Source organism: Balaenoptera musculus, chromosome 4 (assembly GCF_009873245.2).
Source record: "Balaenoptera musculus isolate JJ_BM4_2016_0621 chromosome 4, mBalMus1.pri.v3, whole genome shotgun sequence".
Classification (NCBI taxonomy): Eukaryota; Metazoa; Chordata; class Mammalia; order Artiodactyla; family Balaenopteridae; genus Balaenoptera; species Balaenoptera musculus.
In genome coordinates this window covers 49536721-49549668 of record NC_045788.1, presented here as the reverse complement: position 1 = coordinate 49549668, position 12948 = coordinate 49536721, and the positions used below count along the sequence as shown (strand labels likewise).

At 40.0% G+C, this 12948-nt stretch overlaps 1 protein-coding gene across 6 annotated transcripts in view; it reads left to right on the top strand.

Moving 5' to 3' along the window:
• PLD1 (phospholipase D1) overlaps positions 1-12605 on the top strand; it is a 212905-nt gene extending 200300 nt beyond the window's left edge. For all 6 annotated transcript variants that reach the window (XM_036850657.1, XM_036850658.1, XM_036850656.1 and 3 more), the window contains 2 exons: positions 5758-5875; positions 7480-12605. In XM_036850657.1, the coding sequence (XP_036706552.1) occupies positions 5758-5875; positions 7480-7704 (343 nt within the window). In that variant the 3' untranslated portion in view covers positions 7705-12605. The remainder of the gene's footprint in view (positions 1-5757; positions 5876-7479) is intronic.
• Positions 12606-12948: the final 343 nt, after the last annotated feature.

The window sequence follows — 12948 nt, the reverse complement described above, 5'->3', positions numbered from 1 at the left end:
CCCCCCTTTTTAAAAATATGTTTAGAATAGCTTCCCCAAGATAAAATATTTACTTATATTTTCTTCTAGTGCTCGTTTGATATTACTTTTACATTTAACATCTGCAATTTATTTTTTTAATTTTTTAATAAATTTATCTATTTATTTATTTATTTATTTTGGCTGTGCTGGGTCTTCGTTGCTGCGCGCGGGCTTTCTCTAGTTGCGGTGAGCGGGGGCCACTCTTCGTTGCAGTGCATGGGCTTCTCATTGCGGTGGCTTCTCTTGTTGCAGAGCACGGGCTCTAGGCACGTGGACTTCAGTAGTTGTGGCACATGGACTTCAGTAGTTGTGGCACACGGGCTCCACGGTATGTGGGATCTTCTCGGACCAGGGCTCGAACCCATGTGCCCTGCCTTGGCAGGTGGATTCTTAACCACTGCGCCACCAGGGAAGCCAACTTCTGCAATTTATTTTAATGTAAGAAATGAGGTAGGAACTCTAACTCTTTTTCCCAGGCAAACCAACTGATCCAGAACTGCATGACTGCAGTACTCGTTGCCTCTCTAACCTGCAGTGCCTCTTTATGGTGCACCGAATTGCCACACATCCTGACCTATCTGTACTCTCTGCTACTTCCTATTGAAAGTCTGTTGACTTGCCTGCCATTATGATACCACTTTAATTATCGTAGCTGTGCACTTTAATACTACTTCCTACCATACCACTTCCCCAAATTAGTATTCTTTTCCAGAATAATCTTGGCTACTCTTAGTCATTCTTCCGCACGAACTTTAAACTTGTTTATTCAAGTTCTCTCACTAGTTTTCTGATCAGGACTACAGTATACTTATAGATTAATATAAAAAGAGTTGATGTCTTTATAACATTGAGCCATCCTATTGAAGAACAAGGTATGGACTTCAATTTATTCACATTTTTTTGTTCTTCAGTAAAGCTCTAGGGTTTTCATTATTGGAAGCAGAAGTTGTTCTTCAGTGATCACTGAAGTTTTTTGTTGCTCTTCTTTTGGTGTTTTGCTGATCCTATGCCTTTCATGCTAAGTTTATTCCTAGATGCTTTATTTTTCCTGGCAACTTTCAAACTGTCTTGAAGAGGCAGTTATTCTTGAACAAGCATTTTCACTTTGCCACAATGGCAGACACAAATAATACATTAAAAAGCACCATGAAAACCTTGTGTTGATTTTAGCTCTTTTTATTAGGAAATATTCGCAAAGATAAATGTGACCTAGCGCAGAGCCATTTTCTCCCTTAAAAAAATGCAACTTCAATCCATTTTCCATCTGGGCTATTTTTGAATAGAAATAGAGAGACACATTTCGATGTGAAATCAATTCTAAGTAGAATCAACCATCAGGGTACTGCACTAAATGTCACAGCTACGTGCCAAACAGTTCATTAAGTCCTAGAAAATTATCCAAACTTTACAGATGTAACCATCACTCAGCAGAAACCATTATCCACACAAGTAGAGCTCAGAATCATTTACAGTGATAGACATGAGGAATGGAAAGAACAGAAACAATTTTCTGCAGTTTTCCTACTGTCCCACTGATGCATAAACAGTTAAACATTAAATAATTGACATTATTCAATTTTCAACATAAAATCAAATTTGTTTTCTCTGAAACCTTACTCCTCTAAAGAATATCCAGAGTACTTCATATTATTTTTACTGTATGAATTTTTATAATTAAAAAACTGACAGGGAAGATAATTTATTACTGAACATTGTCTGTTATAGACTTATTTAAATACTTTTTCTATACACAGGCTCTTAACTGATAACTTGATGGACACATTGCCTCACCTCCTGTTCTCATTTAAAAGCAAAGTCACAGAAATATTCTTTCAGCTCCGTTTTCAGTGGGTTAGACGCCACTCAAATCAAAGGCATTACTCTGACTGACTTATTGTTATAACTTGTGCTGTCCTTCAAATTTGGCACGGTTAAATTTTGCTTTGGTTCTTAAGGAGCGGCAGCACCTAGGTGCAAACATCATCCTTTAGAACCTTTTTGAAAGTTATTCCTATCGAGCCTGAGGGAGACATTATTTGAAGTAGAAATAGAATTTTGAGGTTATAAAACTCTAGGAATCCTAGTGAGCCCAGGTGCCAGATCCATTTATTTTAGAAAATTTTTATATAGTAGAAAAAGTGCAGACTCAAACTAAAATGTGATGCCCTTTTATCCCTATAAGCTGGCTGAGCCTTTTCAGGAGTTGATAATATTGGAGTTGACTGGGGAGAACACACATGGTTAATTTAATAGCATGTGTGTTGGAACAGCCTTTCTTGAAGTACATTTTACATAATGTTTGACCCAGGATTTTAATTCTTCAATTTCTCCTAGTGAAATAATCATAGAAATTCACAAAGTATTATATATGATGAATAAATTATGTTCATTATAGCCTTGTTTATAATAATGGAAAACTGGAAACAACCCAAAAGGTCATAATAAAATAGCTGGCTAAATAAAATTTCACATAATGGGAAATTCTGCAGCCGTTAAAAACGATGACGTAAATCTACACATTTAAATACAAAGAGGGTAACGATATTATGACCTCCACCCTGTTACATCCAATGGTCAGTTCTCATCTGAATCTGACTCCGTGTGGTTCCGGGACACCCATCCTCTGGCTTCTCTGCAGCCTCACTGGCTGCTCCTTCTCTGCCCTACTGTTGAGGTGCACTGGTCCTCTTCTCTACCTATACTCACTACTTCGGTAAAGTCAGTTAAAGTCACATGGCTTTATGAGTGTACGTATGTGGACAATTCTCAAGTGTATATCTCCAGCCAAACCTTCTCTCCCCAACTCCACATTCTTTTATCCAGCTACCTACTCAGCATCACCACTTGTATATTTAATAGATGTCCCAACAGGTTCAAAACTGAATTCCTGGTCTTCCCCCCCACTAACTGGCTCTACCCACAGAATTACCCATCTCAGCTAATGGCAACTGCAGTCTTCTGTTTGCTCAAGGCAAAGCCCTTTTAGTCATCCTTATGCCTCACTTTTTCTCACACCCTGTGTCCACTGGATCAGTGAAATCTGATCTCTCCACCTTCCTCTCCACCACCCAAGCCACCATCATCTCCCACCGAGATCACTGCATTGACTCCTAACTGACCTCCCTGTGTCAATCCTTGCCCTGCACGGTCTATTCTCAATCCAGCAGCCGTTTGTTAACGTTTAAGTCAGATCCTGTCACTCCTTGCTCCAGTGTCAGCAGTATGTCCCAGTTTCATGCAATGTAAAAGCCAAAGTCCATCTGAGACCCATTTCCCCACTTTTCTTTCTTTCTTTCAATAAATTTATTTAGTTAGTTAGTTAGTTATTTTTGGCTGCGTTGGGTCTTGGCTGCTGCGCGTGGGCTTTCTCTAGTTGCAACGAGCGGGGGCTACTCTTCGTTGCGGTGCACAGGCTTCTCATTGCAGTGGCTTCTCCTGTTGCGGAGGGCGGGCTCTAGGCGTGCGGGCTTCAGTAGTTGTGGCATGCGGGCTCAGTAGTTGTGGCTCACGGGCTCTAGAGCACAGGCTCAGTATTTGTGGCGCATGGGCTTAGTTGTTCTGCGGCATGTAGGATCTTTGCAGACCAGGGATCGAACCCGTGTCCCCTGCATTGGCAGGCGGATTCTTAACCACTGCGCCACCAGGGAAGTCTCCCCACTTTTATTTCCAATGTAGCACAAGCCTTTTTGGTATTCCTTGAACCTACCAGGCATGTGAGAAAAGAGCTTTGGACTCAGTTTCAATTCTAGCTCCATTAATAGAATGCCTCCAACCTTTGTTTCCCATTTGCAAAATGGGAATCCTGTACCATCTACCTCCCAGGATTAAGATAGAAGTGCTTTTTAACACTCAGGCTTTACGTAAGTACCAGCGCTTGTATAATTTTCACATATGACCTCTAAAACTTGTCTTGCTTTGCTTGAGAATTTCTTATTATTTCTAGTCCTCTGTTTATATTTGATCAATTCAAACAATCTACTGTATGGCTTCTTTTATGCCAGGTACTCTGAGGATATGAGAATAGCCAGGTCATGTTCTCTTAAAGAATTTACATGCTAGAAGTGGGAGATGGGCCTATTAAAAGCAAAAAGTACATGAAATATTGCAGGTGCTCTGATAAAAACAAAGCACAGATGAAGCACAGTGAGGGGGACAAAGGAAGAAAGTTCAAATCTTTCAGGATTGACGGGGAGAAATGGGAGAAGGGAAAAAGGGAGCCATAAAAAGTTTCATAGAGGTGACCTTGTACTGAATCCTGAAAGATGGTAGGTAAGGTTAGGCAAACAGGCAGGGGAGGGAAAAGCCTCCCGGGCTACTCCCATCTCACACTCTTAAAGCACACCTGGTATTTACCACATTTTAATTAATTCCTTTTGAGGGTGATTCTTTATTCATTGTTGATCTCACCTACCAAGTATAACTGCACCCAGAGAGGCTTCGTGTCTTTCATATTCATTTCTGTACCCTGGAGTTCAGCATAGTTCTTGGCCCAAGGGAGGGAAGAAGGAAGGAAGGAAGGAAGGAAGGAAGGGAGGAAGGGAGGAAGGGGTGGGGAGGGAGGAAGGAAAGTCAAGTCTTGGTTAAGAGCACAGGTTTGGGAGTCAGGTGGTCCTGGTTGGAGTCCCAGATATACAATTTGCTAGCTGTATGACCTTGAAAGAGTTACTTGACCTCTCTGTGCCTTAGTTCCCTTTTCTTTTTTTTTTTAACCTGTTGATCTATTTATTTATTTATTTATTTGGTTGCACTGGGTATGGTAGTAGGTGGGCTCCTTAGTTGCGGCTCGTGAGCTCCTTAGTTGTGGCATGTGGACTCTTAGTTGCATCATGCATATGGGATCTAGTTCCCGGACCAGGGATTGAACCCGGGCCCCCCGCATTGGAAGCTCGGAGTCTTAACCACTGTGCCACCAGGGAAGTCCCCTTAGCTCCCTTTTCAGTAAAAGGAAAATAATAATACTTGCTTCTTTTGTTTTTACTATTTTTTTACTTTTTTTTTTTTTTTTTTAATAGCTGCTTCTTCATAAGGCTGTTGAGGATTTACTGAGATCATTTTTGGAAAGGCTCAGCACGTTGAAAGGCACATGCTTTGAATACTAATCCTATCTTCCAAGGTTCTCACCCTCTTAGGCCGAATTACAAGAACTGTTAGAGCAAAATGAAGGTGTTTCTCTGTCCAACAGTTAAAACTTTCAAACATCATAACAACTTAGGTTTTTCTGTTTTGTTTTGTTTTGTTTTGCAACTTGGCTTTTTTTTATATAGACACACAGACACACACTTAGTCTTTTTTTTTTTAAGTTATTTACTTATTTATTTATTTTTGGCTGTGTTGGGTCTTCGTTTCTGTGCGAGGGCTTTCTCTAGTTGCGGCGAGCGGGGGCCACTCTTCATCGCGGTGCGTGGGCCTCTCACTATCGTGGCCTCTCTTGTTGCGGAGCACAGGCGCCAGACGCACAGGCTCAGTAGTTGTGGCTCACGGGCCTAGTTGCTCCGCGGCATGTGGGATCTTCCCAGACCAGGGCTCTAACCCGTGTCCCCTGCATTGGCAGGCAGATTCTCAACCACTACGCCACCAGGGAAGCCCCACACACTTAGTCTTAATGGCTTCCTTTGATTTCCTTAAAAGAAAAGGACTTCTGTGGTTGAGTGTCTGAATTGCTGTACCATTAGAAACAGTGCCTGCAGCAAACTGCTTTGTCTCAGTTACTCATTTTGGAGGACACTTGTTTTTCAGGGTTGTCCTCGGCTATCTTTCTGGCCCTAGTGAAGACATTCAGGATCCAGTGAGTGACAAATTCTTCAAGGAGGTGTGGGTTTCAACGGCAGCTCGAAATGCTACAATTTATGATAAGGTGAGGTTTACATATCCTGTTCCTTTTTTAACTGAATCACATCACAAAAGCACAAAATTATTTCTGCATATTATTAGTACAGAGTATTCTTAATGAGTGTAAAAAACCAATACACCTCCAACTTGTAATAAAATACTTCTTGGTAGACATTAAAAAAACAGAGTCAAAAAGAGCCATAGATTATTGTTTAGAAGAGACTTTAGTGACATTCTGGTCTCAGATTCCAGAATCCCATCATAAGCATCCTTAGCAGGTGGTTACCCAGCCTTTATACATGTCTAGTGACAAAGAGGAAAGAGGCAGATGGGATCAAAAAATGAGTCAGACTTGGGTTCAGCCCAGCTCACACAGTTGCTGGCGATATAACTATGTGTATAGTAATTTGATGTTCTGAGCCTTCCTTTCTTTCCTCTCCTATAAACTGGGAGGAACATTCACTAGGTGGTCGTGAGGATAAAGAACAGTCTATTAAATGTACTTAGCACATAGTACATATAGTAAATGGTGTCCATCCTAATGATGAAGCTTATTAATAATGAGAAACTTTCTCATTTGGACAGCTCTAATTTTGGAAAGGTGTTTTAAAACCAACTTCATTTGTTAGGTAGGCCAAATGCATCTTCTGGTAAGTTCCGTCCATTGATAATGATAAAGAGTGTACAAGAGTTGAGTCACCCGACACTGAAACAGGTTACATCATGAAGTAGCCAGCATTCCATCATAGAAAATATTCAAGCTGAGATCCACTGACCGTCTATCATAAACTGGGTGAGAGTGCATTCTTCTGACTTCCAGAGTCCCTTCAGCACAGAAAATTCATCATTTCTAATGAAACATGACAACTATCTACATAGCCTTGTTTCATACTGAGGCCTCAAGGCCATGATCAAATAGGTTGTGTGCATGGAGTCTTTTCAAATGTAATTTTTTAAATGCAGGGCACAGCCTAGTTTGGATCCTGGATTGGGAAGAATAACAGCTATAGAAGACATTTTGGGAATAATCGGATAAATCTGAATATGGACCATATCTTAAATAACATAGAATTGATTTTCTGAGGTGTGAGAATTATATTGTGGTTATATAGGCACATGTCCTTATTCTTAAGAAATACATGCTGAAATATTGAGGTGTGAAGTGTTATGATGTGTGAAACTTATTTTCAGTTAGCAAAATACATACACAATTGATAACTTTAAGTACAGGTACAGATATGAACATTTTTCAAAATTAAAAAGTTAGAGAAAATATAATACACAATTTTCCTTTTAGACCAGAACCTCCAGTGAAATTCAGGGGTGATTATTATCCAAAAAGTACGGTATCACCCATGAAACTCCTTACCACTAGCTTGACTTTATCCTGAGGTCAATCACTTATGTAGATCAGATATAGGATCTGTGTTGTTTTTTTTTTTTGATGGAAGCAAATCTAGCACTCTCTTTGTAGCAAATAAAAGAAGCAACCCTTCAATCAGGTCTGCGCTGTAACATAAAACTAATATGTGTTTCATAAAACAAAGGTTTTGTCCGTCGGAATGAGTATTTTCAGTAAAGGGGATATGCTTTCTTTTAAGCCTGTCACTCAGTTTCCTATTTAATCAGGTGTTCCGGTGCCTTCCCAATGATGAAGTACACAATTTAATTCAGCTGAGAGACTTTATAAGCAAGCCCATCTTAGCAAAGGAAGATCCCATTAGAGCTGAGGAAGAACTGAAAAAGATCCGTGGGTTCTTGGTACAGTTCCCCTTTTATTTCCTGTCTGAAGAAAACCTACTGCCTTCTGTTGGAACCAAAGAAGCCATGGTGCCCACCGAGGTTTGGACTTAAGAGTCATACTTGTTTGCAACTCAAAGACTTCCACCCTGAAGAGTACATGTCACACAGTGACTTTCTGGAGACCTAACAGCCAAAGCCGGACCCAGTGCACTCTTGTATCCAACCTTGGACCCTTTGGGTTGGCTGGGAAGGGCTGTAGTCATACTGATATAAGGACAGTGAAAATCAGCAGGGCTTTATCATTCCTCCTGCCTATCCCTGTGAAAAAAGGACTGTATTCTTAGGTAGCATATACCCAACAGCTTAAACACATACTAAAATTCCATGATGTATACCAAACTGCATTTTCTTTGCTAACAAGAATTTACCTGTCACTGTGATCTACTTTGCCAAAAGTTGTCTGAACCTCCTTATTTTTCTCTGACCCTCGCTTATGCACTTGATGTCTGCTGGACCTGTCTTCATCTCATAGTCCGTGCAGGCTCTGTCTGGGATATTGTTTATTGCTAGAAGATGTTGTGATGCTGCTTCAAGGTTATTTAAGGTTACACGGGATGCTTCTCCTCCTGCCCATCTGGTCCTGGAGTAGTCGTGTGCACCCAACCAAGGACGTGGTCCTTATTCCTTTCCAGTGGCTGACAGGACAGGACAGACCTTAGTCTACACAGCAGCCCATGTTAGGCACTTCTGATAACATTGACAGCATGGATGTTGACACCACAGATCAACAGGAAGGAATTAAATTCGGTTATTAAGGCAGAGATTTCACTTTGCCTCCAAAGGCATTGACAAGATGTGTCCTTTTGATAGGGCCCACCCGATCAGATTTGAAAACGTGTAGGATATTTGATTACACGGCAACCAATAAAACTCAAAGACACAGCCATGCAGCCTTCAGCAATCTTCAGCGTTTTGGTGGGAATCTGATCCAGATAAGAAAAGAAGATTTCTTATAGCCCTGTAAAATTTCCTGTCATCCTAAGCTGCTGGATTGATTGAAATTTGAGTTTCTACATTTCAAAATCAAACCAGTGAATACAACTTGTCTTTCAAGAGAATCAGGGGCTTCATAACTCATGCCAAGTTAGTGGGTATGAGCCTAACCTTATTTGACATTCAGCTCTCCAGCTATGTTACCTTCTTTAAGAAAAATTGTTTGCAAAATGCATACAACTTCACTTGTGTTATTAAATATACATTAACATTCCACCAGGGTTCCAAAGAGGTTAGGATTATTTTTTAATTCACATTATCCTAGTCTGTGAATTGTTCTGGAAACCCATTTCTCCATTTTGGATGTTAGTGTACATACCCTTTGGTACCCCATAGCTCTAATTTTATTAAGCAGAACTATTCTTACAACCTAAAGAACTAATGTGGGTTCCCAACGGGCATGAGGCCATAAAACATGGTGTAGGTGCAATGATTACACCTCTATGGACCTGGACAGAATCTCATCCAAAAGAGTAAGGACCCAATCCCTATTTTCCTAGAACTGATAGTCCAGTGGAAAAGGTTAAACAGGAGCACAAAGTCAGTGAACTAGGTTAGTAGGAGAGAGACAGTGTCACACCCAGGAGGGTTTTACAAATGAGGTGGGACTATGTAACCAACAATGGAAATGAATATACTTTTATGGTGGCTGAAGATAGTAAAATGACTTCATTCTATAGCAGTTGTAAATAAGACATTTGCTATTTATGAAGTTTAGATTGGCATTTAAAGTGCTGAGTGTATGTGGAATACCTAAGGATTTTTCATGTTTTCTTTTTAAATTTTTTAAAAATGTAGAGCAGTCAACAAACTGGCTCTTGAAAGGGCCCTTTTTCTTAAAAAAAAAGTCACTTAATCCAACCTCTGCCCATTTTATAGCTGAGGAAACTGAGACCCAGGTTAGTTGAAGGACTCACTGAAGTTTACCCATTAGGACCAGTGACATTGCTGGTCCATTACTGGCCTCTCCTTTCACTCATCACAGCCCCAAAAAGAGGAGATGCAGTAAATAGATTTGAGACAGGATGTCTCTAAGCTATTTTGAACCCTGTGATATTATGTATTTATGTGCTTGTCTGTCTTCCCCTATTAGAATGTAAGCTCCATGGGGCAGGGACTTTCCTGTGTTTTGTTCATAGTGTATCCCCCAAGCCTGAAACAGTGCCTGGCTCATAGGAGGTGCTCAGTACGTGTTTGTCAGATGAATAAAGGAGGTGGAGGAGAGAGCTAATGAAATGAAAAACTTATGGGGTCTCAGACAAGAAATCTTCTTGCTGTTGCTAAAGAAACTGTTAGCAAGTTTCTTTTCTACTGCATCCTCTTAAAGGCAAGATGCTCATCTGCAAAGAGAGGGACTGCAAGATTTATTTGGGTGGATTTTATGGAAAATTCAGTGCCATAATTGCCTGCTTTGCAGTAGCAGTTAACATAGTGCAGCATTCTGCAAACATTGCATGGGCTGTGGACACAAGATATACCATATGGCCTAATTACCCATCATTCTCTGACACCATTACTACCTAATAGAAGTTCAGATAATTTATCTTTAACATTGCAATGTTTGATATAAACATTAAAATGCAAGTGATTCAGTCTTGAAAAGCAATTATGAATCTGTTCAACATTTTAAATTGACTATAATCTTTTGAAATGCCTATAAGTGCTGTACCTGACACTCTGATAATCTCTGTAATAATTTTTGCTTTCTAGAAGGAAAAATTCTATGATTATTAGAAGTGAAGTGTAGAAAGTGGTCATGGCCTATTAAAGCTATTCAGATTGGCCAAGCTTAGTGGTTGGAGGATACTAGACACAGCAGATCAAGTTCAGGCATTTGCTCTGGAGCAAGTGTCCACTCAGGGACTCACCCTCCAGTGGGATGGCCTTCATTCTCAGCTGTAATGCATGACAGAGAGCTGGTCATTAGATAATTGAGTGACATGTTGTAAAACAAAACATTGGTTTTATTTTAATAGCGTGTGTAGAAGAAAATTTTGTCTCTAGGTAGTCAAAACCAGAAGCAGTTAATCTCTTATGTAATAACTTGGGAAATTGTAACATATCGTGAATTAACAGTCTTCCAGATGAAGGCAGTAAGCCAGGAAGTCTTTTTGCAGATATAAGGTGACAGGCAGAACAGATTTTGTACACATCATGGAGGTCCTGCACGTCTTTCTGCCCCTCCTCATTCCTTATTCCTTCAACCTCTTTCCCCAACCAGAGCCCTTCTGTATTATGGAAACCATTTTAGAGGACAAGAAAAAGCTTTCTGGGGAAAAACAACATTAGGCATCTAAAATAAATCTTCAGTTTAACTCACACTTTTAAGTGATTGACAAAATATTATCATTTTTTAACAGAGGTAATGGTTCTTCTTAACATCTCTGATCTGATGTGGCACTTGAGCATTTTCAGATGCCTGTCACCCTCTGGAGAGGGGCTAAAGAGGGCCCTTCATGTCTCCTCATCCCTCTCAATTCTCCCATGTATGAAAAGTGAGCAAACGCTAAAGGACTTTCAGTGTGCTTAGGAATACAATTTTATTTCCTTGGAAGATCCTCTGAAGTCAATTACTACTGGCAACTTGGAGGTTTAAAATGGGTTTTACCAGGCATAGGCCTTGAGAAATTCTTGAATCTAGAAATTCACTGGAAAAGGAATTCATTGCCATCTATCAAAAAGTTGCAGGTGAAGAATCAATGGATTCGCATTATGTTTGGGGGGAGGCAGATGCCATGATATGATTCCTAGTGGCATTTAATTCACATGTGATAAATTATTGGCTTTGACTGCAGATTGGAAGGATTCATTAAGGGAAACAAAAATTCTTTGGCTTAATTTATTATAGGTTATTTTCTTTTTTCCTTTATACCAGTATTAAATTTTAACTTAAAAACAAGAAGTAATCAAAGTAAGATAAATGAAAATTTGTCACACTAATCATTTTAAACTTTTAAGTTTTAAAATCAGAGACTGGGATTGCAATCCAGCCAAGATGCAGACTTAATTACTCTTTCCTATTCCCTAGCAGCTATAATTGTTTGCTTTATTCTAGATAAATGCACTTAAGTGAATGTTGTCCTACTTCTGCTCAACACTAGGAAATGTAGCACCATGCTCTCCTAACGTATATTCCACTTGGATTCTTCACATAAAATTGTCTGAGCCAAAGGTACTGATATCCTCCTCAACCATTCTAAAAATTCATACCAAAGTATTGCAGTTGGAGCACATGTCTCTGATGCAAAAACCAGATACTTGCTGGTGAACATCCATCCATTCAGAATATTCAGATATTCTGGACAGAGCTCAGGCCCTAGCCTCACCCTTATGGCAGGCTTTGGCAAACTGAGGCTGGGCCTCCTGTTTTTGTAAATAAAGTTTTATTTGAATGTAGCCATGTCCATTTGCTTACATGCCTCATGACCAAATGATCTGTGAATCTGAGAATACTTAAGAAACGTTTACTGATCCTTCCTCTAGAGAGAGCAAAGAATGTCCAATTAGGGTACTTCAACCAAACAGATTTGGGTGAGTGAGTTCTAATCTCTTCCATAAGCAAGGTTTTCAACTCTCCATATCCCAGAGCCCAGCATTCTACAATAGATTTATTTTAACAAGGTCAAGTCCTTTCAAGAATGAAAAATCACATGTTTTTTTGTTCTGAAAGAGTTTTTGTCAACTAAAGCAATCTTCTCCCAGCTGAGCACTCATATGGAAGCATGGTTGATAATGTTTGTAACTAAAGTGTTAAATGAGGATAGATAGGCCTAACGATTTGTATTCAGAATGACAATTGTGAACTCAAGAAACTCAGTCTCCCTGGATTTTCCTTCTACGAAGCCTTGGAAATGATACGTGTATCCATCCTCTGCCTCACAGTCAATGCTTTTGATGCCAAGTCCCTTAACTGCTTTTTTTTTAATGTAAATATTCATTAATTAAACAATTAAAAGTGTGAAATTGGCCGTGTCCCTCTACTTGAAAAGAAGATTCCTCATTCCTCACATGGGGTTTTTACAGCCAGCGCACTGTAGGTCTGAGCTCCAGACAGTAACCTGCGCCTTTGGAGCAGATGTCAGAGCCCCAGCGTCCCCAGTCTTCTCACAAACTTCAGGCACACATCTCAGCAGCACCCAGAAAGAGAAGGAAACAGAAGTCCCCTTTTGCCCCTTCCTCCACCAGTAACTACCTATTCCCTGAAGGGCAATCACTTTCCCCAGTTCTTGAAACAGAGATTAGTTTTGCCTATTTTTGTACCCCACTGGCTTTTTCAACAAGGACACCCTCAGCCTTTATCTC